This window comes from Cuculus canorus, chromosome 11, assembly GCF_017976375.1.
Source record: "Cuculus canorus isolate bCucCan1 chromosome 11, bCucCan1.pri, whole genome shotgun sequence".
NCBI classification, from domain to species: Eukaryota; Metazoa; Chordata; class Aves; order Cuculiformes; family Cuculidae; genus Cuculus; species Cuculus canorus.
The window spans coordinates 5,865,416-5,890,173 of NC_071411.1; the positions used below are offsets into that span (position 1 = coordinate 5,865,416).

General features: G+C 47.0%; 2 protein-coding genes across 4 annotated transcripts in view; one reads left to right on the forward strand and one right to left on the reverse strand.

Annotated features, from left to right (window-relative positions):
* FLNB (filamin B) overlaps nucleotides 1-15,794 on the forward strand; it is a 90,606-nt gene extending 74,812 nt beyond the window's left edge. For 2 of the 3 annotated variants that reach the window (XM_009571107.2, XM_009571115.2), the window contains 10 exons: nucleotides 173-325; nucleotides 645-767; nucleotides 1,841-2,107; nucleotides 2,557-2,694; nucleotides 2,785-2,900; nucleotides 4,722-4,854; nucleotides 5,876-6,052; nucleotides 8,514-8,732; nucleotides 9,681-9,884; nucleotides 10,591-15,793. In XM_009571107.2, coding sequence (XP_009569402.2) covers nucleotides 173-325; nucleotides 645-767; nucleotides 1,841-2,107; nucleotides 2,557-2,694; nucleotides 2,785-2,900; nucleotides 4,722-4,854; nucleotides 5,876-6,052; nucleotides 8,514-8,732; nucleotides 9,681-9,884; nucleotides 10,591-10,778 — 1,718 coding nt within the window. In that variant the 3' untranslated portion in view covers nucleotides 10,779-15,793. Of the gene's footprint in view, nucleotides 1-172; nucleotides 326-644; nucleotides 768-1,840; nucleotides 2,108-2,556; nucleotides 2,695-2,784; nucleotides 2,901-4,721; nucleotides 4,855-5,875; nucleotides 6,053-8,513; nucleotides 8,733-9,680; nucleotides 9,885-10,590 lie in introns of all 3 variants that reach the window. The other variant, XM_054076377.1, reaches the window with a different exon arrangement.
* A 773-nt stretch (nucleotides 15,795-16,567) lies between these two features.
* On the reverse strand, nucleotides 16,568-23,822 carry DNASE1L3 (deoxyribonuclease 1 like 3). The gene is made up of 8 exons (XM_009571088.2): nucleotides 23,578-23,822; nucleotides 21,767-21,855; nucleotides 21,047-21,139; nucleotides 20,646-20,758; nucleotides 20,006-20,118; nucleotides 19,482-19,639; nucleotides 18,476-18,572; nucleotides 16,568-18,214 (listed from the first exon to the last, which is right to left on the reverse strand). The coding sequence occupies exons 1-8, from the start codon at nucleotides 23,707-23,709 to the stop codon at nucleotides 18,086-18,088; spliced, it is 924 nt and encodes a 307-aa protein (XP_009569383.2). The 5' UTR covers nucleotides 23,710-23,822; the 3' UTR covers nucleotides 16,568-18,085.
* Nucleotides 23,823-24,758: the final 936 nt, after the last annotated feature.

Below are 24,758 nucleotides of genomic sequence, written 5' to 3' on the forward strand. Positions count from 1 at the left end.
TGAATGCAAGCTGTGCCTTAAATATCTGACTGATTAGCACCACAAAAATATCATTAAGGCATTGTGCAACTCGTATTCTGCTACAACTAGCTACTGCTGTGGGTTTGGACTATTTTATGTCAAATTTATAGCAGCACTATGGAAATCTGAGGCTGACTTAGCTGTATTGTAGGTTATGGTGGGATCTCACTGGCAGTTGAAGGACCCAGCAAGGTAGATATCCAAACTGAAGACCTAGAAGATGGAACTTGCAAAGTGTCTTATTTCCCAACTGTACCTGGCGTGTACATTGTGTCCACTAAATTTGCAGACGAACACATTCCAGGTAAGCAGGAGTGTTCAGTAACTCTGGTTAGAACAACAAAAGTCTTACTTAGCTGGCTAGTGCGCTGGAACCGTGGGTGGGCTGTGTGATCTGGCTCAGGCTGTAAGTCTCAAAGATTCAAGGAGGTCCTATCAGCGCCCTCCAAAAGGAGCAAGTATCTCAAACTGTTCTGCTTACATGGGCGTATTTCACTTGGACTCTCCACTGGCCGTAAAACTTCCTGTACAGGGTGGGGGGGCAGTTAGAGGAAGCTTTCAGTCCTCCGCTCAATGCAGTGTGTAGTGAGCAGAGGAGGAACGACTTGCTGTGCTACTTACAGGCAGCCCATTTACTGTGAAGATAAGTGGTGAAGGAAGAGTTAAGGAGAGCATCACACGAACAAGACGGGCTCCTTCTGTGGCAACAGTGGGAAGCATATGTGATCTGAACCTAAAAATTCCAGGTAAGTAATGTCCTTATCCACAGAACCGTAACTTGCACTTGTTTACTGTGGGACCTGGAACACTAGAAATAGGAACTTCATTGTCATTAAGCCATCCTGTCACTAAGATAGCTTCCCCCCAGCATGCAGAGACATCTTCAGCCAGACCGGGTTGCTCAGAGCCACGTCCAACCTGACCTTGAATGTTTCCAGGGATGGAGCATCTACCACTACTCTGGGCAACCTGTGCCAGTGTTTCATTGCTCTTGTAAAAAATAATCTAACCTAAATCTGCCCTCTTTTAATTTAAAACCATTACTGCTTGTCCTATTGCTACAGCCCTTGCTAAAATGTTTGTTTCCATCATTCTTGTAGGCCTCCTTTAAGTACTGAAAGGCCGCCGTAAGGTCTTCATGGAGCCTTCTCTTCTACAGGGTGAACAACCCCAAGTCTCTCAGCCTTCCCTCACAGGAGAAGTGTTCCATCCTTCTGATCATTTTTGTGGCCCTTTTCTGGACCTGTTCCAACAGGTCCACATCTTTCCTGTGCTGAGGACTCCAGAGCTGGATACAGGGCTCTTAAGTGGGGTCTCACTAGAGGGGAGCAGAGGGGCAGAATCCCCCCCCCTCAGCCTGCTGGCCACACTTCTTTTGATGCAGCCTAGGATACGGTTGGCCTTCTGAGCTGTGAACATATGTTACCAGCTCATGTCCAGCTTTTCATCCACTGGTACCCTCAAGTTCTTCATGGATTCTGTGTACAGCAAGCTGGAGTGTGGGCTGCACAGCTCTCCCTGGTTTTAAGGCGATTATGTTGGCTGGAGGTGTTTGTACTGCTGTCTGGCAAATGTGAATCACACAGGCCAGACTTAGTGGGCTGCACTTATCCAGCCTCTTCATCTGTCTCTTAACACCTGGTAATCTGTAGCTTGCTGCTCGGCACAGGCATCTAGCTGAGCGTCCAAACTGGCACCTGCGTGCCTTTCCTGTCATTTGTACTGTGTAATCACTTGAGCTCAAGTCCTGCTTCCAAAAACAAAACACTAAAGCCCTTTGTCACTTTTTAATCCGTGCCTTTTATTCTCTTCTTGTTAGAAATTGATATCGGGGATATGACAGCCCAGGTGACTAGTCCCTCTGGAAGAAATTTTGATGCAGAAATCATGGAAGCTGACAAAAACACCTATTGTGTCCGCTTTGTGCCACAAGAAATGGGGGTTCACACTGTGGATGTCAAATACAGAGGGCAGCCGGTGCCGGGCAGCCCCTTCCAGTTCACTGTGGGGCCGCTGGGTGAGGGAGGAGCCCATAAAGTGAGAGCTGGAGGCCCAGGGCTGGAGCGTGGAGAGACAGGCATCCCAGGTGAGTTCTCTGCTCTTGCTTGGCTTCGGTGCCTGCTATGCACACGTCTGCAGCTCGGTGCTCTGGTTTCTGTTGGTTTCTCCTCTTGAGCTTGAACAGAGCTTGGCGTGACACTGTATGGTTGCTCCGAGAAAGGTGCAGTCAATGGAGAAACATGGGGAAATATTGCTGCGTCACGTGGATGGGGAATTCTTGAAATCCATGCTTTGGAAACAGTGCTCTTACAGAATGAGCTTGATTTTTACAAGGTGTGCTATGCAGGGCTGATAAGCTAATTCAAGGCTACAAGCAGTTTCTCCAAGAGGCTAAGTGTTATCACTCGGGATGGTGGAACCAGTTACTGTTCCTCATACACAACTGTGGGATGCTGCACGGTCTGTTAAGAAGAAACTTAAACCCAGCAGCAGCAGCTGCGAACTTACACTTGTGTGTTCTTATGTGTTCAACAGCTGAGTTCAGTATATGGACACGGGAAGCTGGAGCTGGAGGACTGTCTATTGCTGTGGAAGGCCCAAGTAAAGCAGAAATTGCCTTTGAAGACCATAAAGATGGGTCTTGTGGCGTGTCATACATTGTTCAAGAGCCAGGTATGTACCAAGACCAAATTAAACTGAAATAATACTGATTGCTGCTTTCAAAGATACTAAGGACATTCACTGCTTCTTTTCTCCCCACAGGCAACTATGAGGTGTCCATAAAGTTCAATGATGAGCACATTCCTGAAAGTCCCTACCTGGTTCCCATCATCGCTCCCTCTGATGATGCTCGCAGGCTCACTGTCACTAGTCTTCAGGTGAGACATAAGGAAACATCTCCACAACGTGCCACACTGACTGATTTCGTCCTTGTTCTCTGAAACCAAAATGGTTGTCCTTTCTTCTTAGTGATAGCCTTGCCTTGGATGGTGCTTATTTTCAAGAGAGGTTTTTGGCAGCTGACCTCATGGTAACTTAGGCCAGCAGAGCCAGAATTTGAAGGCAAAAGGCTCAACTGAGTGTATTAGAGGTGTTAACAATTGGAACCTAAGAATAAGAGGCTCTAGAAAGGTTACTAACCGCATACTGGAGGAGCTAAAGCATGCTCTCCACCCTCTTAGCTAGGGGAGGCCAAGGAGAATGGAAACATTAATGTGAACCACCAGCAATGCTGGTTCTGAGTTACTCAGCTGGCATATGGGCTGAAGAGCTGGATTTCCATGGATGAGGCAGTGTAGGGTTGCATGGTTGGGACATTGCTGTAGCCTCATCAGAGTGTTTGTGTGGGTGGATGGAGGGGGGCCCTGCCCTGAGCTCAGAGTGCGGATTTGTTCTGGCTTACATCATGAAAACCACACAGCTGCAGCTTAGATAATTCACGAACAACAGCGAGTCTCAGTGAATCCCAGCTTTGTAGTTGGTCTGGGCTTATCTGTTAAACTCACCATATTATTTTTATGTGTGGTTACATGCATTGAAGTGCAAGTAACATTAAAGGCCTGACTTAAACCTCCAAAGCCAGAAACTTGGAAGCGAGACTGAGAATCTGTGTCTAAATATACTGCACCTCAGTCCTCATGGAGTGGTGATAATTAGTGCTTTGGTTAAGGCTTTCTTTTTGGATATGTTCCAGCTGTAGTTCCCAGCAGTTTTCCTGGGCTGCAGGACTCCTCCACCTTGGCTGTGTAAATGAATCGCGACAGCCTGATCCGATGGTATCTCTTCTAACCAGGAGTTACAAGGGCGTTAATTAGTCACTGTGGTATTGATGTTTCTCTTGTGTTTCATTTAAAGACTCTTTGACAGGAATACTCACTTCACTTAAGTCCTGGAGAGGCAGATAAAGCTGAGTATTTGGTAACAGTGCGCAGTGCGCAGCATCAGCCTCCAGTAAACCCGCATCAGGGACTTGCTTTATACATTCTACCTCAGTTCTACTCAGTTGCATTTATTTCCCTCTTCAGGATTTAGTTGAAAACAAATTCAGGTAAAGTATGTTTAGCATGAAATATTACTGCTGGATAGCAGTATGGCTGCTCTGGTGGAGGGCCATTGCGGTACGGGTGCTGAGCTACATCGCCTTCCACCGATGGCCTGGCAACACAGCAACATCTGGTTTTATGTTTTAAATTACTTTCTCATGTTGAGATGTCTCATGGTAGTGTTCTAAATGTAGCCTCTTGTGGCAAATATAAACATGCATATTACTCTTTCAGACAACTGGATTATCAGAGGCTTTTCTCCTGAATGAATCTGGAATGAATGAACAGGCTGAAAAATGCAGCTATAGCTTAAATGTTCTTTAAATCAAGTACCTGTGTATATTGGGGGCTGACCTCAGTGATAACGGGTGACTAGTCTTGTAAACCTGCCTCTGCCTGGTTTGGCAGAGTCATCTGGCTTGCAAAAATGGTCTCTTGTCGTGGGAGAAGATGGGCCGTGGTGATGTGAGTGACTTACATCAGCCACCTCTAAGAGGGAGAGACCTTCTGGTTTTAGAGTTAATGCAAGTCACGACCTCGTGCCTTTTGTTGAAATCTTAAAATAAATTGTGCTGAAGTGGTTATTTCCCTGCCACAAATCTTGTGCTGTCTGAAATGAGAAGTTTAAATTTGGTAATCTGACTGTTGCATTCTCAGGAGTCTGGATTAAAAGTTAATCAGCCGGCATCCTTTGCTATAAGGCTGAATGGGGCAAAGGGCAAGATCGATGCTAAGGTCCACAGCCCCTCCGGAGCTGTCGAAGACTGCCATGTGTCTGAGCTGGAGCCAGGTGAGCATGGCTTTGTGTTGGTCAAAATAAACTGGGTGACCTCCAAAACACGCACGGCTGCCCCATAGCGAGGGGGTTAAGTTCCTTTGGCTTGCAAACAGTGTACCCAAGGGACAAGACCTTGCTTGGAGAGCTGCTTCTTGATGTCAAGAGTTGTTTGGTCAGGGTTATGTCAATGCTTTTCCTAGATAGCTTATGAAATGATAAAACTCTAACCTGTGTAAGACACAGGTATTTAAGTCTTGGCTTACTGATAAACGTGCAGTGATATTAGTCATAAATGAAATATGATGTGATTGTTGAATTTAGCCAGGAAAGAAGTTTATTTTTCAAAGCTATGCTTCCATCAGTGACTAATAGTTTATTTTTAACTCTCACTCACTCCTTCATGTGAAATGTCAAGGAAGCTGAACATAAGCAAACACTACAGGAAGCTCAACACCTGTTTCAGCAATGAGCTTTTTCACTTGAAGTCTGAATGAGTTATGGTCTGTGCTATGGACAGACAGCAGCTGTCTGGCAGGGGGAGATCAGTCCCTCCTCTGGGTTAACATAGAATCAGAAATGTTAAATATCAGCAAATTGCTAAATGACTGTTTAATAAAGGTGTGATGCCTGTGAGCTCAGCCCACTGGTAAGATTTGGCTTGGTCTTACCAGCTGCTTTTCTTCTCCGTGCTGCTTCCTCCGTGGCTGACAGGTTGGGCTGTGATTAAGCTGTCATGTTTAGTGCAAGTGTGAGGCAAATAACCCTAAAACTCGCCCTGCAGACTAGATGACAACTGAGATCAGGTCCTAGTAGATGAGGTGAAAATGCAACCCATGACACCTCCTGTGTTAAACAGAGTTTTCCTACTTGAATATGAGCTTAGCAGCTTGTATAAATGGGATTGCTTAAGTTGGGACCAAAATAATGTCGAAGCATTGCAGAAGCCTTGCTTGGATTGCTAACCAGCCCTGTGTTTGGTTTAATTGCTGTTTTATTCATATCTCTGATCAGAAAAGCCCCTTCTCTCTTTCAGATAAGTATGCTGTTCGGTTTATCCCCCATGAAAATGGCATCCACTCAATTGACGTGAAGTTCAACGGGAGCCACGTTGTGGGCAGCCCTTTCAAAGTGCGTGTTGGCGAGCCCGGGCAGGCAGGCAATCCCGCGCTTGTCACAGCATACGGATCCGGCTTGGAGAGCGGTACCACGGGTAACACTTCTTTTACTGCTCCAATACACACCTGTTTGCACTTCGATTTTCTGTGAGAGCCCGAAGCTGTTCCTAGGCATATTTTTATGCAACTTTCTCTGCTAAGCAGCTGGACTAACCCACGTTCTCTGCCAACCTGAGTGCAAGCTAATTTTGCTTTCTTTTTTGCATGTTCCTCAAGTCTACTAACCATTAGTTACTGCGTCTGCAGTCTGTGCTGAGCCTTAATGAAGGCTTAAACCCTCTGGAAACCAGTGACTGCAGCACAGAGTCACTTGAATTGGTTAGCGACTGGGCTATGACTCTGCAGGTTAGCTTAGCTCCACGTCTGTGGACCCTGGGAGCTCTGGAGATGCTCTAGCTCCCTTCCACATGTGAACATGATGTCTGTGAAGGCTGGAGCTTTTGTGAACACAGGTATTGAGTTGGCCGTCTAGTTGATGGAGTCCTGTTTAACTTGCATACTGCTATTAATTAATTAAATGGGTGCCAAGGGGTACTAAGTCATCTTTTCTTCAGTGCTTGCACCTCTAAGAAATTCCAAGGTAAAGGTAGTGCGATGTGTAAGCTCTAGGGCGTACGGTAGACGTTCAGTTTGTGGTGTGCTATACGAGCTTCAGATGCAGTGTGAATGCTGACTGTTTTTGGAAATCTGACACCTAGTTATCTGCTGTGGCTGCCCCATCTGATAGTTCTCAACTCAAGAATGTAGGGTTTGGGGATTTTGGATTTTTTTTTTTTTCATTTACATGATTTATGGTCTAAGAAGATATGAAAACATTCCAGGATATGCACTTTGATTTATTTGATTGTGTGCTTTCTTGGGCCACACACACAGGGGAATACCAGAGTAAAACTAATTATTTTTTTCCATTTGATCTGCAAGGCAATAACTGCTTCCCTTTGTCCTGTCTACTGCTGTCTTTTGTGGATTCCATTTTAAACGATTTTTTTCCTCCCTGGAAAAAAAAATATTGCAGTTATCCATTCAAAGCTTCTGCCGTTCTGGAAAAACCAAGCAATTGGTTTTGGAAATGTGTGGATATACTATATTAAATAAAGATATTCTAGCCTGTGCTGCTTTAGTAGGTGGAAACAAAAGCACTCCTTAATACTAGCCACTGGTGCGTCAGGGACAGGGGAATTTTTCTCCATCTATAAAGGTGCTTGGGATTGTTTTTAATCTAAATAGACTGCTTAACTTCAGCAAAGTTACTCTGTGCCCCCTTGTTGAATCCTGGCCACTGCCAAAATCTCAGTGCCCTGGGAGCTGCCGAGCAGCGTTTCTGAACAATGGTGTAGTGTAGAGGTTTCAATAGCCGGTGGCTGAGCACCTGGAACGTCCCCCCGGGAGGGTTGTGTGTCTGCAGCCTCCAACAATGTGAGCCTTCATTTGGGGCACAGGGAAAAAGCAGCAGCTTTTTGGAGCAAGAGGTCTTCAGTGAGAAGCCATGAAGCTTGCTGGATTTGGAAATTAATTTTCCTCTGCTTGAACAGAGCATATTGCGAGCTGACAGCCTTACCAGCCAGGCAGGCGGTGCTGGGCAGATTTACTGCCAAGGCAGTGGAAGATGGTACAATCCTCTGTGGGAGCTGGGTTCTTCCAGCGTTGCAACACAGGACACAGCAGCCTCTTGTGCGAAGAGGCTAGAAACTTCTCCCTAGTTTATGCATGCTTCAGTCGCGAGTTGTAGTAAACTTTCCCATAACCATCCTGGTTTTGATTGAGCACAAGCACTTTATTCCTCTTCAACAGTATCTGATACAAGAGCCCAAAGATCGTAAACATTTGAAGCCAGAGTTTGTCAGTAAATTATTTGGGGGCTGAAAGTCTTGCTTAATGTTTTTTTATGTTGCTGGCGTTGTATCATTGGCTTAGTATTAGCAGCAGTAATTCAGCTGTGTTAACCAGATGCTGTAATTAAACAGGCTTTTGTTTCCACAAACTGCTTGGAGTGCTGTTGCCGAGCAGTTCAAACACCCGCCTCCTCCAGGAGATCTCCTGCCCCTCGTCTGTCTTGCTTTCTTGTGGGCTCTTCACTGCTGATTTATGATCCAGGCAGTATGACGACTCCAAGCTTTCCCAAGCTTAGCCGTGCAGGAGGCTGTGTTGGCATGGGCTCCAATGCCCGGCAGAAAGGCTCTTCTTCTAAGAGTTTTCTCTCTAAGCCAGTCTTTTGATGCCAAATTACTTCAGTTTTGGTCCTGAAGGGCTCTCATGACCCCTTCTCCCATACAGTCACACAATGCGAGAGCAGGAGGGAGCTGGGATGCTGGTGAGGAGACTGCTGGAAGTGCAGAGCCCGTGTGAGGATGCTGGGGGAGGGTGTGCTGTCCCTCCCTGTGTGTAGCCTTGTGTAATCTAGTCTTGCACTAAATTACCTGTTCCTTAATAACTGAGGCTACTTGTGTAACATCAAGTATGAGGAAGAGTGTGTCTTACTGTGCTACGTCTTTCTAGGATTACAGTCGGAGTTTTTCATTAACACGACCAAGGCTGGTCCAGGTACCCTCTCTGTTACGATTGAAGGGCCATCAAAGGTGAAAATGGACTGCCAGGAAATTCCAGAAGGTTACAAAGTCATGTACACACCCATGGCTCCAGGAAACTATTTAATTGGAGTTAAATATGGTGGACCTAACCACATAGTGGGCAGCCCCTTCAAGGCAAAGGTTACAGGTAAAAAAGCTAACCAGTATTCACTGTGTGCCTGAAGTAGTTCGTGTCATTCAGCAAATACATCCTTATGAGAGAGTGCAGCATTCGGGTTTGGATGCCCAAAAACACGGGGGGTGAAACATTTCTCCCCATCACCTCCAAAACCTAGATTTGGGATCTCAGGAGAGGCAGCAGAAGCATTAGTCATGGAGCTTGCCAGCTTGACTCAGTGGAGGGCTGTAAAACAGCTTTGTGGGGGAATGTTAAATCCGGAGGTAGTGCTAAGGTGTTGCATTGGCAGCAGAGAATATGACTTATTTACCCACTCACCTCTAAACAAAGCCTGAAACCTGGTCGCCTGTAGTGTAATTGATGCCCCTCTTGAACTCGTTGTGGTGCAGTTTCCACCTAACCAGAGGTCAGTATGTCTGGGAGGATTTTAGATGGTGTGAGGAAGGCTGGCTCAGGAAGCTCTTTCTCTCTTCAGTGCTGTGTTTAAGCACAGACTGGATTTCATTTCTCCTGCTGCCCCTGAGCTACTGAACCTTCTCATGGTGCCCGTGGTGTGGTGGTGGTCTTGGGAGCAGACAGCAGGACTGCGCTCCCCCGGGCTGGGACATGCTCTGCTTTCAAAATGAGTTATTGCAAAATTGCACCTGCTTTTCTGCCAACTAGTGTCATTTTTGGCATTTGGTGATTGAAGCACAATTAACTCTTCTTAAGCAGCCAGCTTTGCTTAATGAATCCTGAAGTTCCTGTGGTCCTTTAACCACTCATGAGCTCTGGGATGGGATTGTTGCCAGTCTTGCTGGAAGATGTCAGCTTAAAAAACAAAGTAGGAAATGGCTCCTTTCCCAGAATGCATTTTGGATGTAGAATGCATGCTAGTTGTTAGGAGGGTTTCAAAACCTCCTTATGAATGCCTTTCAAGTGGGATGATTCTGAATGTTGGGCATCTTTTGTTTCCAGGACAGCGACTGGTTAGCCCAGGCAGTGCCAATGAAACTTCTTCTATCCTGGTTGAGTCGGTGACAAGGTCATCGACTGAAACTTGCTATAGCACCATTCCCAAATCCACCTCGGATGCCAGCAAAGTGGTTTCTAGGGGAGCAGGACTCTCAAAGGCTTTTGTGGGTCAGAAAAGCTCCTTCTCCGTGGACTGCAGCAAAGCAGGTATGTATGCAGGAGTGAGCTGGGTGTCAGGGTGGTTTGCCTGGGTGGTTTTTGCACTAAACCAACTTGCAAAGTTAAATTTCAGAGCTTGAGCTCCTGGTTCTAAAGAAAAATCTCTAAATGCTACATGATGTTCACCAAATCAGTCGTAATATAGAGACTGTAAAGATGCCGGTTCCTCTCCAAGTGGATTTGTCTCAGCCAGTGCACCCGAAAGAAACCACAGGGTTATGGCATGAGAACAAACAGGTTGCTGAACTTAAGCAACTCTTGTAATGCATTGTAGCATGCAATGCAAGGTGTTCCCGTAAGCCTTGAGTGCTGATCACCATCGTCTGGGAACTTCGTGGTGGGCGGGTTACAGGCCAGCTGTGTTCACTGGTCTCTGCTATTAACTTTGTAATGAAGTGCTTAAAAGGCAGTGCCAGCATGCTTTCACGAGCCCTGTTGATGTCTTCTGTGCTCGTTAGGTAGCGGTAGCCTGTCAGGTCTGGCAAAGTGCACGAATAAACCTTAGTCTCTATAGGGCTGGAAGGTTTTTTTAAAATAAAATTCCCTTTTATACCAAATTAGCGTAGCCGTGCCTCAGACTACCACTCTGTGAATTAAAATAACAAAATCCTTGTGTTCTGGAGCCAGTACTATGCTACAGCCGTGCTTATTTGTTTAAGTTTAGGAATGCTAACAGTCTGTTATTTTGCTGTAGGTTCAAATATGTTGTTAGTTGGCGTCCATGGACCTACAATACCCTGTGAAGAGGTATCTATCAAGCATTTGGGCAGCCATCAGTACAATGTAGCGTATGTCGTCAAGGAAAGGGGTGACTATACTCTGGCAGTGATGTGGGGTGATGAGCACATCCCTGGGAGTCCCTTCCACGTCACTGTTCCTTAAACTTGCCCAGCGTCAGAGTTGATCTTTGTGTTTGCAATTCAGATGTAAAGTTATACTGGGTGCAGTCCTGTTGCAAAATGCAGTATCTAGATACACACGGCTCACATTTCAATACAGTCAGAAGTAAACTCTGTAACTTTATTTTGTACAAGCATTTCACTTCTATCCTACTTACCAAGCTAATGTCGATCTATTTAATATCCTCCTCAAATTGTACCTTTGCAGTACCGTCCGGGTCACTGTTAATTAATGTTTGGAGAATCATGTGGATAACTAGACACTAATTTCCCTTGCGGATGTTAAAGACTTTAGATGTTAATTGAAAACTGGAATCTGTCTTTGTAATTGGATATCTTAACTACTGATTTTATTTGACTGGAGACTTTACGTTTTAGTTATGGAATATGACTTGGGCTGTCCCCAGTTCAAATTCTTTTCTGTAAAGAAATAAGGTAAAACTGGTACTATAATAGGTGCCTTTGCATACTTGATCAATTTTAACGCTTAACATTATAAAAAGCTACTAAAAGTGGCTTTACCACTCAAATTTAAAATGTTTCTGAAAATGCTTTGCTAATGGTTTACATTTAGGAAAAGTTTATCTTTTATAGCCAACCAAAAGCAGACTGAAAACGACTTCCTGGAAGCTTTCAGCCTTTCTTTCGTAACGCTTTGTAAATCTAGACAGGTAGCTTTTTGGCCATGATGCTAGTGATGCAGTTTTTAATTTGCTTGGGATTCTGGTGAGATTTTGAAACTTTACAGGTAATTTCCCATGCTCTATTTGATTTTTATTTTAACAACCTCTGTTTTGGCTGGGTTAAATAAAGTCCGTGAACTTGCCGAGCCAGGCATAGCTCTTACCTGTGTGACCGAAACTGATGCAGGTGAGAGCAAAGCTGTGTATTGGGATGATGGATCAGTGGTTTCCCTGGAGGCTGCAGGCCAGGTGAGGAGCTGAGATGATGTAAAGAAGCCAGCCTGGCGATGGGACCCCACATCTGTGGTCGAGTATAGGGTGGGAGGAAGGGCGAGTGTGTAAATTTACCGATAATAGCAATACCAATCAACAAACCGCTCTTTGGTGCAAGTTATTTTATTATATCTCAGTCCAAGGACATGCCTGAAGGACAGTCATCTCTCCTGAAATCCCCTTTGTGCTGCAAAAGGCATTCCTTCTGAGGGTCAGGGAGTGAAAAAACTTCTATTAACCGCTCTCTTTGTCCTGGATTACTCCATGCTACTTCCCAAGTGCATATCTGAATTGCTTTCAGCTGCTGGGACTTTAGTAAACTCTCCAAATGAGCTTTAACTCTGTGATTAGAAGAAGGTAGGATTTGTTGAAAAGCTGTTGAAACATCACTGTCTGTCCCTAGGGAGAAATTCACGCTTACGGTTCTGTAGTTACGTGTGGATGCACTACCCTCCAGCACAGTCATTGGGGAAATAAAGAAGGTTGGGGTTTTTTATACTGTGCTTTTTTTGTGCCTTAATGTGAAATGCTCACTACATTGTAAACTAGGAAGTAAAAACAAAATAAACTGGAATAAAATGCAGGATTGTAAAATTGTATCTTATAACTTATTAAATAGAAATGTTTGCTTCATTAAAATGTGCATGTTCAACAACATTGGATTCTTTTCATATGTAGTCAGTGAAGTCAAATTAAAACTCCAGCACGCAGCAGCTTCAGGCAGAGTGAATAACCCCCAGACCGGGAGCTGTGCAGGTAGGCGAGAAGAACTTGGGCATAACCCCAGTGCCATTCATTCTTTTTTCTCTATTTTTTTTTTTTCCTGAAATAAAACATCTGGCAAAAATTTGAGCCATGGCACAACGTACTGGGCAGCAGCGGGCCAGAGCGCGAGCTGGCCGTGAGGTGGCTGTGCTGGTTTTCCTTTGCGTACCGGTACTGGGGCAGCGGGGCTGGGGAGTAGCGTGTCCCCGGTGAGATTGTAGGTCTGATGCTGAGGTGCTGCAAGTGGCACCCGCCGGCTCCTCCAGCTCCTCGGCGTTGTTTGCAGAAGGTGGTTCCCAGTGTGGCACTGCACCTGGGGCCAGCCCGCTCCCACGCACAGCCATGGAAACCAGCAGATGTTTTTCCAAACACAGCTCCTGCTGGAAGCACCACTGAAACCTGAGACGCAGCAGATGCCAAGGACTTTCCTGCCCCAGGTTTATCAGATTATTTCCTTTTTATAGGTAACTGTATTTCGTAAGCTTTGTGCTACATAAACGTGAACCTCCTATTTAATGCTTTTAAACAAAACAACCTGGATACAGCTGTTGGGTTGAGTAAACCGGAGAGACTCGTGCCTGTGTAACTCCTGTTGCCCAGGTAAACCTGCTCTTGCCTGGCCTTGTCTTGCCTGTTACCGCTTGGCTGCTTCGGTTTAACCACACTACCTGAAATTAATGGGAGTTGGTGAAGCTGATGGACCTTTACTGTTATGTTGGCTGAGGCTACCTCCAGCAAAAGCTGTGCTCCACTTCAAGTGAGCAGTTCTGCCCTGCCTGAGCACCGAGAGCTGTGGAGCGGCCACAAAAATTAACTTGCTAAGGACAGCAAGCAGCCAGTGGTGGGAAGAGTGCATGCACCTTTCAACATCATTGAAAAATAACTATAACTTTTCCCTGTGTTAAATAACTTAAGAGATATTTCTATCCCCATCTTGCCATGAGGTATGACATCTTCATGGCTCCATCTAAGCTGGAGAGGAAGCAGCAGGACGGGCTGCAGCAATTTTTTATTTCACGGCCTACAGTAATTGTTAATATTCAGCAGGTCCCTCTCACGGAAGGTTATCAAAACAGCCCTGCTGCCAGCTCTGCCTCATGTGGGGCTGTTTCCCTGGGGCCTCTTGGGAAAATGATTTTTTAAATGGCTTTTCAGTATTTCTTGGACTATCAGAGTTAATTTTCATAGTTGTGAATTTATATTGCAGACTTCGAAAAAACCTTGTCACTGAATCAGGCTGGATTTATAGCTCATGCCACTATTAATTTGATCAGGATTTAAGGCACATTCTTTCTATAACATGAATGAAAGGCTAATATATGTGATTTTAAAGAGAAAAGCCTGATAGGCAAAACATGATTTAGCAGGACCCAGAGCTCTGTTTGACAGAAATTTGCTGTGATGAACTGCATTTCTGCAGGACCTTGGTACTGCAAATATTTACATCCATGTGTGGCTGGAAGCCTCTGAATCCTTCAAGCCCAGTGGAGGAACTGGCCCTTCTGGGAAGGTATTTCTTTCTGCTAAGGTTTTTGGGGGGAGAAGGTGGGATTTTGTGTTTGGCTTGGCTGGAAATGTCTGGGCTCAGGCCCTGCTCCCAGCTGAAGTGCACAGAAAGGGGTCATATCACAAACACTAGCATTCACAGAGCTTTTCAGGGGAGGTTTCTGGTTCCTTTGCCAATATGGAAATTAACTCCTATAAACTTGTCTCCCAACTAACAGAAAATATCCTGTAAACGCTTGACAGCTGAGGCACTGTATTTAAAATGACACATGAAGTATTTAACCTTTTTTTTTTTTTGCACTGGCTGCAGAACCAGACTGCATAGAAAGCATGTTCATAGTTTTATACCAGGTGAGAGTGGAGAGGTGGTGTCACTTAACCCTTGGCATGGTAGAGAGGAATGCGGGCTAAATCCAGCCCCAAGGAAAGAGCTCCTGCTCCAAATTGCAGTTTCTCCCATTGGAGGAAGTTGGTGGAATCTGTCACAGGTGGGTGTAGTAGAGAGGGAATGATGGTGCTGGTGCTGTGTGGTCTCACATGGCTCCAAAAACCCAGGTGCAAACCTCAGAATGGCAGAAGCGGAGTCACTGAAAGACATCCTGAGGGGCTGGGCAGGCTGTGGTTCCTGCTGGACTAAAGCGTGGTGCGGGTACGGCAAGGGACACCGAGGAGTCCCCTGCGTGGATGAGCCCTGCAGCCTGCCAGCACCCAGTCCTGGGAGCTGCTGCCTGAAAGCAAGGAGGTCTTGTAAAGGTCATCACAGCATGCTTCCTACTTAAATAACTGTGGGCAATGAATAAGCGGGCCTAGAGCCAGAAAATGTGGTACCTTTTTGTTGCAAACTGATTACAGGCACAGTGAGACCAGGGACATTTTGGGGCCAGCTCTCACCAGTGAGTAGAAAAGGTGTCTATAGAGCAACATAGACTCACTAGGTTGGAGAAGACCCTTGAGATCGTGAAGTCCAACCATCCCTGTCCACTACCAAACCATCCCTGAGCACATCATCGACTTGTCTGTTAAACATCTCTAAGGTTGGGGACTCCACCATCCCCTGGGCAGCCGTTGCAGTGCTTGAGAACCCTTTCGGTGAAGAAATTTTTCCTAATGTGCAATCCCAACCTGCCCTGGCGCAGCTTGAGGCCATTTGCTCTCATCCCATCGCTGTCACTGGGGAGAAGAGCCCAGCACCCACCTCGCTACAACCTCCTTTCAGGCAGGTGTAGGCAGCAATGAGGTCTCCTCTCAGCCTCCTTTTCTCCAGGCTGAACAACTCCAGTTCCCTCAGCCACTCCTCATAAGACTTGTTCTGCAGACCCTTCACCAGCTTTGTTGTTCTTCTCCGGACGCGCTCCAGCACCTCAATGTCGTGTAGTGAGGGGACAAAAACTGAACACAGGATTTGTGATGCGGCCCAACCAGCACTGAGTACAGGGAGACAGTCCCTTCCCCGCTCCTGCTGGCCACAGATCCAAGCTGATCCAAGCTAGGATGCTCTTGTCCCTTTTGGCCACTGCTGACTCGAGTTCAGCCACTGTCGAACAAGACGAACACCACCCGCCGGTCCCTTTCCACGGGGCAGCTTTGCGGTGCCCCTGCCCGCCCCGGGGGGGCTGCGGGGGTGGGGCCGGACCGGCGGGACCCCGCGCTGCCGCCAGGGGGAGCCCGAGCAACGCGGAAAGCCGGGCCGGGGGGAAGGGGCCTTTCTTTCCATCTTGAGTTCCCAGTGAGGAAAGGGAGGAAACAGAGTTTTTAGGATCACAGAATTAGTTCGTGTTGGAAGGGACCGTAAAGATCATCCAGCTTCAACCTCTCTGCCATGGGCATGGACACCTCCCACCAGACCAGGCTGTCCCATCCAACCTGGCCTTGAACACCTCCAGGGATGGGACAGCCACCACTTCTCCGGACAATCTGTTCCAGTGCCTCCCCGCTCTCATCGTGAAGAAATTCCTCCTTATGCCCAGTCTAAATCTGCCCCTCTCCAGTTCATATCCATTGCCCCTCGTCCTATCCCCACAAGCCTTTGTGAACAGCCCCTCTCCAGCTTTCCTGTAGCCCCTTCAGGTACTGGAAGGTCGCTATACGGTCTCCTCAGAACCTTCTCCAGGCTGAACAACCCCAACTCTCTCACCTGTCCTCGTAGGGAAGGTGCTGCAGCCCTTCAATCATCTTTGCAGCCTCCTCTGGATCCATTCCAACAGCTCCATCCCCTCATGTTGAGGATTCCAGAACTGGACGCAATACTGCAGATGAGGTCTTACAAGAGAGGAATAGAGGGGCAGAATCCCCTCCCCGATCCTGCTGTTGCCACCGCTTTGGGTGCAGCCCAGGATGTGGTTGGTTTCTGGGCTGCGAGCGCACATTGCCGGCTGATGTTGAGCTTCTCACCCCACAGAACCTCTAGTCCTTCTCCTCAGGGCTGCTTGCAGTCCATTAAAAGAGAGCTGCCCTGCAGAGAAGGACTTGGGGTGCTGGTGGATGAGAAGCTCAACATGAGCCGGCAACGTGCACTCACAGCCCAGAAACCAAAGGCATCCTGGGCTGCACCCAAAGCAGTGGCAACAGCAGAACAAGGAGTATCAGGTGCTTTCTGGCCATGTCTCTCCTCTTCAGATGCTGGGTAAAGGATTATATGTGATGTCACCAGTAAGGACAAAGATTTTTCAGTGAAACTTAGTTATATTTACATAATTTTTTTATGATTGAATGCATCTGTTGTTGCTTTCCCAAGTGCAATTTATTCCTTTGTGCATTGCTTCTTTCTGGAAGCCAAAAGAGAGCAGGGACTTCTGCAGGACTAAGATGTGAGGTCAGAGACTCGGACTGATTTCAGTCTTCACATGGACCATCACTCCTCACAGCCAGACAGTGGCATTTCTATAAAAATCCTAATGCAAATATTTGTTCTAAATCAAAATCTTTCTCTCCTTTTGCCTTGGCAATAACTGAGGGAGCTTATGAAATGCTGTATCATTTCAAGATTAATTGCAGTTGAATGGGGGTGGTGGTGTCTGCCCTGCATGCCCTTCCCTTGGGATAATCTCCTGATTTAGTTTCTTTCCTCAAATTCTTTCTGTCCAGAGACTTAGTTTCGCAAAGGCTAAGCTGTTTTTCTCTCCTAAGAGCATATCTCATTTGCTGGTCCTCTGCTGGATCAGCAGACAAACTGGGATGAAGAGAGATGAATATTTCCTTCCACTAACAGTTGGATTATTCCCCCTTTTCAAATGCCATCTGTGTGCCAGGGTTTGGTTTGCACTAAATACAGCCTGTGGGCTGAGCTGAGAAAACAGATTGCTGCACCACTACGTTAAATAATCATCATTGAAGTCTGGTTCATCAGAGAACTTCAGGCTGCCATGAAGGGGCTTTTTTGGGGGAGGGGTGGAAGGAGGAAATTCAGCTCACTTTCACATCAGGATACTGAAATCAGTTTTTAATTTCAGTTTCACTCATGCTCTCTGTTGGTAGCACTGTCACTTGGGATTCACAGGACTTCTTACCTGCAGTTAGCAGGCAGGGATGGGAACCACCAACGCTCTGTTTCTGCCATCCCTGGCCATGTTAGTGCAAGAAATGGGTTCTCAATGCCTGTGCCTTTGTCTTTTCTTTCTGTTTTTCCCCAAACCCATGATGCCGTGAGCTGTTTCAAACTCAGATTGAGCAAATACTTTAAGTTTAGCAACATTTTACATTGCATCCACACACATGCGTGATGCAGAAAGTTCCTTTTAATCCCTCTGCCCCTGCAGAGGAATGGCAGAGCTCCAGAGCCCACATGAATGTGTGGATCTCTGCCCTTCAGCCATTACAAACAAAGCACACAAAAGTATTTTATCCTTGCAATAGCTCTTTACCTTTGGGGTGAGTACATAAGTCTAGTGTGCTGCTTCTACCTGATTTGGTTTTGCATACAATAAGGTTTAATTTGCCTTCTTAACCAAAATATGTGGGTTCCCCCCCTAAATATTGCACTTACGATGAGTATATCAATGCTGATCTTTTACAAGACCTGTTCACATCTGTGTATTTCCAGGCCATGTGAGAGGACTTGGCATGCTCATGAGATTAAGTAGTGACTCTTTCGTGATCTCCTCTTCTTTGAAAACCGTGATTTCAGCCAGCTGAAGAAGCCAGGTTTTGCTTTTAACTCAAACTCTACAGGGAAGTGGTCGCTCACCCCCAGCGCCTGCAAGACAAAGGCACAGAAGAGTTAGGAAGTGACCACCTGTGCTCTTTCCAAACCCTGCCCCAGGGGGATTCACCGTGATGGCATGGAGGTGGAGGTGGATGTGCAGTGGTGGGGATGTACAATGCGTGCACTGCATCACTTTGGGAGGATGCAACAGTTTCATGGCCAAGACCATGTTCAAAACTGCCTGGATGCTGTTTGCTTTGCACTCCTGTGTTAGCCCTTGACTCCCTGATGCAGAGGCTGTGTTGTGCCTACCTGCTCCTCAGTCATCTGAAAGTCCTTCTGGAAATCAAAGATGTTGACAGAGTCTGGCACAACAGCACCAATGAGCTTCTGCCCTCTGACCACAATCCTGCAAAGACCGAGGGAAAGGCGTTCTGTTATAGGGTGCCTGATTAGCCATGCTGCACCAAGCTGGTGGCCAGAGAGGTGGCCTTGATGGTGTCACAGCTATCTATGATTTATGCTTTTCCATGGGCTACCTACCCAGAGATGCCAGCACATGCTTTCTACTGAGTTTGGCTGATTGCTTTCCTTGGGAGTGGGACGCCTACATCCTTGGCGTGTGTTAGCCTTGGAAACCAACATGAAATGACTTATATCTAAACTCACCCAAACAGAATTCAAAGTTCAAAGCAAAGTTCAAAGCCATAATTTGATACAAAAATCAAAGGACATCAATGACTGGAGTCTCTATGAAGCCCTGCTGTGATCCAGAAGCTCATTCTGCAAGAGGTTTAAGTCTTGACTTACACTGGGCTCTAAGAAGCTCACATATTTATTGTTCCTGCTGAGGGAGCTGCAGGTAGCAGCAGGACTCGCCACGTGCCTGGGGAGGGAGAGGTGTCCCACCTCCTGAGCAGAACTAGATTTTGCGTTTGTCAATCCAATTTACGAATTCAAGAGCACAAACCATGGTGCAAAGCCGGCACAGAAGCAGCAGCAGCTTCCACCTGGGTGCCTGCAGGGCTCCCTGCAGATGAGAAGTGCTGCATGATTGCCTGTCATTTATCTCCACCTAAGCCACAGAAACTGCTGATTCTTGCACGAAATCTTGCCCTTTCTGCAAAACTGCTTGCCAAAAAGCCCACAAAGTGTTTCGTGCTCGTGACTAGAAGTATTCAGATCTCATTTCGCCTAGACACTGTTTCATCTTTGAAGGCATCATACACATCTGCTTTATCTGCCAGTCGCTGACAGCTTTCCATATTTTTTTTCTCAGAAAGCCGTAAACAGAAAAGTTTGGCAGTGAACCCCTTACCTGTCATATGGGCAGCTTGTGCTCATCTTCACTGTTGTGTCATTTTTGTCGCCAATTAGCCAGACGAATTCGGAGTCAGTCCTCAGGCGGATGTTCTTCCACTGTTTTTGGGGAACGTAGCTACATCCAGCATTAAAGTCCCCCATGAAGATGAAGTTCTGGAATGTAGGAGGATTTTCAAAAGTAATCATGAGGACAGCTCTTCAAAAGAAGATCAGCAAAGACTTTTAGGGTCAACAGATGTTCTCAATAGCCTGTACAGCTCAGGTTGCAAGTGCTCATTGAATGCAGTGGGGCTTCTCCTTGGCGCACCACCAAGGCATGATGATAAAACAGCAATTTTATCAGGAGATCAAGTTTACAGATTCAAATGTGGAGAACTCGATGAAAATACATCAAAGAGATATTAAAAATCTGGGACTTGTTATCATTGGTTTTAAGATTATCAGGCTGTGAATAGCAAATAGCGTGCCAGGTGACTCAGTACCAAAACTGCTGTTAGTAACGTAGATCTGTCAACTAACCTCCGTTCTCCAGTGCTGTTTTACATCTAAATACACATCATAGAGCTCGTCAATCTCCTGAACTGCTGTCTCTGGTGCAGTGTGCAGAGGGATTATAGCAAACTCCTTGACAGCTTAAAACAAGGCAAAAGAACAGGAAAAAAATGTAGCAGTTAAACACACACTGAATCACAAAGAAACAGAGATTGACTTGGAAGCAAGAACGTGTTTCCTTAAAAAGAAACAACTTCTGTTCCGGCTGTGGATTGGAGATATTTGCTGTGTAATTGTATAGTTCTCCCCACCAGCTGAGGCTGAGCTGAGATGCAGTGAGGTGCTGTGTCAGGGCAAGGCAAACCCTGCTCCGACACCCAAGGTAGTATCTGCTCCTGGGGCTGTGCCGGCAGCATGGAGCGCATCCACCAAACCACTGCCCATGGCTAGGGCAGAGGCTTTCCTGGGGCTGTGGTGTGCACCGAGATGCAGGCAGTGTTGGAGGCAGTAGTCCCAAAGGCAAATGCTGCCTTTGTAAGGAAACGCAGAATGAAATCAGGATGCAGCCCCTTTTGCCTGTCCCCACTACGTGCTTGGGTCTAGCTGGCACTGTCTTGCTCCATGAGACTCACTAGTGGGAAAAGAATTTGTTTCTGAAATGTCTCACCGGTTTTGGGAGACTGGAACCAGATGGTGAAGGGCTCTCTAGAGAAGACATCCTCGTCTCCAGGCTGGTTGTCAGGGTACTGGTAGGTTTGCTTCACTGATACCAGATGTTGCCTGCAGCAGAATAAACAGGATAGGTGTTGTCATGCTCGTGGCTTGCAGGAATGTGTCTAACGCTCACTCTATGCACTGACTCGGGCCCTGGGCCACGGTCCAGGGTGGATACAGACAGGCTGGTGGCTGCACCTGGAATGATCCCGACACCCAGGCACAGCCCATCCTACCTGCACCTCTCCAGCTCCCTCACAACAAAGCCATCACCAGCGTGTCTCCTCTGTCTCTGCAGGGCAGACAGGAGGGCAGAGTAAGGGGCTGGCTTGCTGCTGATAGGAGCTCACTCACCTGTAGATGAAGACGTACTGTTCCTTGTAGCTCTTCCTTCCCAGCCTCTCGCTGGCCACGCAGCTGTATTGCTCCTCTGACCTCTTCAGCTGACTGGAAAGAAAGTGGTTTTCCTGAATTTATTTCTAATTTCACAAAGGGCCAAGTAGGAGACTGGTTTGCCTGTGCCTGAGGGTAGGGGGCATTGCCTGCCTGGCCTCGGGGGTGGGTGACAGAGGCAAAAAGCCTTCTCAGGACCTGTGGTCTGCACCTGAGCTCCATTGCTGTGCTCCATTCACTATATATCCCCCCTTCTTATTGCAGCCCTGTCTCTCTTTCAGATGGATCTCACTTTCATCCAGGCGTATGCTGCTCTTTCCTCTGGACTGTCAGTCCAAGCACACAATCCCCAACCCAGGGCAATTCCCAGCCTTGCAGAAAGGCAGCTGCCCTGCCGCAGCCTGGTGCTATCCAGGCGAGGGCCTGTGCTTCTCTTCTGTTCTCTTTTGAGAATTCATCTTTAACAAATTGAATCTGACTTACTTATTTAAAAATATGTGTTTTACAGTGGTCTGGAGCTGTTTTTGCTCCTGGTATTCAGCGAAGCTGCTAGAGCCTGGTCTGTCCTGGACAACTGAGGCACAGCCCAGACCCTGTGGTTTCACCCTCGTAAGGCAGCACCGAGCAGAGCACAGGCTCTTGCCAAGCATCTTTCTCAATATTTGCCCATGGTCACCTTACCTGGTGAGCTTCTCCACCAGGAGAGGACAAACTCGGTTCTTGTTCTCCTTTATTTCCATCAGTAATGCGATGTCACAGCGAGAAATAATCTGAAAGAGGAAGGAGCAGAAGAAAATTTGCGTGTGGTGGGTTTTGGAGAACTTGAAAGAGCTTGGAAAGAAGGGATTTCCTGGGGCAAAGGAAGTCCTTTGTGGAAGAAGCAGTGCCCGGCCTGGGATGATGGCAGAGGGACAGTGGCTGGAGCAAAGCCCTTCTGCTTTCAGAATTGCCTCAGAGTTGGGAAAGGGAACTCGAGAGCAGAGCAGGTTTGGGTTTGTTGAAAAACTTCTGTGCTTGCCCCTAAGGAGGAAGTGTGAAAGGGAAGGGGAAGCAAGAGCTGCTGCTGCTGAGAGCCCACTCTCCCTCCTCCACTGTGAGGGTGCTGCCCCAGGTCCCCCCATCCCCGCTCGGTTATGCTTTTCTCTCCTCCCTGCTCCTTGCCATGTCGGTTTTCTTCTCTGCTTCAGACCGGTGCTGCACCCAAGTTTCCCAGCTCACTGGGTGCCCAGGCGGATGTGGCAGGAGGATTTGGGGGGGCATTGAGGAGAGCCTCTTGGCGTCTGTCACCAATCCACTGCAATGATATCTATCCTTTTTCTGGTGTGTGTCCCCCTAAGGTCCTATCACTACACCACGCCTTCCAAAAGCTTCCTATGCTCTCGGCATTTGCCTGATCCAGTCATCTGTTGCAGATCCCTCTGAAATAGCCTGTAGAGCCCAGAATGACCCCCAGTCTGAAGACAAGGTCTTGGCACCGGTGGGCTGCAGCACTAGAGAGGAACCACAGGGTGCTGGGGAGAGGCTGCCACAGCCTGGCTCGTCTCCCATAGCCAGGGCTAGGCTTCCCGGTGGGAAAGCCTGGCTCACCCCACACCCTGGCATGCTCAGGGGCTTCTTCTGCCCCTGGTTTTGTTGGTCTTCAAATTTTGTGGGTGATATTCATGGGGAAAAATGCCCCCTTTTGCCTCTGCAATTTGGAGCAATCAACATATTGCCCATAATTCAGTATACAGTACACACAGTGCTGACAGTATAGGAAGAACGGTGCAGAAATACAACCCCCAGGCAAACCCCTCTTCTCCAGCTGCTTGCAATGAAAGGATTAATAGTGGCATTCCTCATTGCTGCCGTTCAGCACGCACAGCTATCCTGCTGACACCGAGCACCGTGTCCTCTCTAACTGTGGTGTCTCGGAGGGCAATTGCAAAAGCTAAGAGTCTAAAATGTGGTTCTTTTAAAAAGCTGGGTTATCTTCAGCTGCTGCAGAGGAAGCCTGACCGTGAGGGTTTGTCCACATAAATTGACAATCAGGCTTTTCAATTTTGTACTGCACTCTAATATGATACATTCTGCTGTCCTGAGAATACATTTAATTAGGCAAGAATATTTCAGAATAATTAGCACATAAGCAAGGTAAATAATGTATCACCAAACAAAGCTCTACGGACTTAAAGTAAAAATTATTTTTACTGTGCACAGAGGTTTTCCTCCTTTCCCAACTCCATTTCCAAAGGAAACAGCAAATGTTGTTTCTGTTATTTTCCCATGCATGTTAAAATAACAGCAAACATCCTACTCCACCACAGGCTGACTTTAACAGTATAAAATTTTTTAAATTATTCAATTTATTATTATTCAATAATTCAAATTTTAAATTATTTTTTTCTTCTACTTGAAATTCGACTGTGAAAAGGTAAGTAAAGTCCAAGATTATGCAGCTAAGAAATCCTTGGAAAGCTCGATGTCTGTCTCATCCAGGCAAATGAACGTACCTTTACCACAGCATCGACGACTTCAGGTCTGGCTATTTTAGTTTCTCCAAAAGACCTCACATTGAAGGAGCAGATTTTTAGGCTCAGAGATGAGTTGAAATTGAAGAGCGAAAGCAAGATGAAGAACAACATCTTCAGAGACTTGGACAAAATGAGTTGCTGTGAGTGTGGCTATAAATATATATACATGTGTGTTTATGCATCCGTCCCTCTGTGGCCAGTTGGGAGGTCAGACTGAGCAGTCAGCTGTGTCGATCACAAACACAAACAGGAACGCTGTTTCCTCCTTTCCCTCACTTCCATCTCCTACTTTGAACTTCTGCCTTGGGGGAAAGCTGTCTCTTCCAAGCCAGCCCCCCCATCCTGGAGAAACAACTGCTCCTCCAGATCCCAGCATCCTCCCCACAGAGGGGCACTGGTTGTGGGATGCCTGCATACCTGTGTACCAGCCAGGACCACCCTGGGCAGCGTTGGGCCAGGGCTAAGGTCCCAGGCAAGAGGTCAGGACCAGGAGGTGGATAGGGTGGATGGGGAAAGGCTCTGGGAAGCAGCATTCAGGAGAGAGCGGTTTCTGGAGGGTATCAGTAGAGGACACCAGAAGCCCTGGTGGGCACCAGAAGCCCTAGTGAAAAGCAATGGTGGTGGGACACCCTGGACATGGAGGTTTTGGTCTTGTCTATGTTTTGTTCTGCTTTCACCATGATCAAAAAGTCACACTGTGAGAAACTGATAAACAGCCCATCACCCCAAGCCATGCACTTTTACCTGCTTCTCCTTTCACCCAGAGCCGTGACGTGCCCTGCTGTGGGATGGCCACATTTGATTGCCTACAGCTAATGGGGCCCGCTGGTTCAGCCACAGGAAGATACGTGATGGCCCCAGTGCTACCCCCAAACTCTTGGCTAAGTGTCCCCAGCACAGCACTCTTGGGCTGGTGACCCAAGGTGCCTACAAATGGGTCTGGCTCATGCCACATGGTGGAACGGGATACAGGAGGATGCTGCAGCTGGGACCGCTTGGTCACACCAGGGTGGCTTTTGCGAGGAAAACACCCCCCTGCTCTCCCTTCTTCGTCTGCCACGTGCCAGTCCTTGGCTGGAGACACGCTGGTCAGCCCCCAATCAGGTATAGTGACAGGAGGTATAACAAGAAGTCTAAATGGCACCTGTAAGTGTCTTGTG

Excerpts from the sequence above, each read along its gene's own strand:
- DNASE1L3 (XM_009571088.2), bottom strand. The coding sequence starts at position 23,709 with ATGTTGTTCTTCATCTTGCTTTCGCTCTTCAATTTCAACTCATCTCTG. Across the intron at positions 21,856-23,577 it reads TCGTCGATGCTGTGGTAAAG|ATTATTTCTCGCTGTGACAT; the intron begins GTACGTTCATTT and ends TTCCTCTTTCAG. Across the intron at positions 18,573-19,481 it reads ACAAGCTGCCCATATGACAG|GATTGTGGTCAGAGGGCAGA; the intron begins GTAAGGGGTTCA and ends CGGTCTTTGCAG.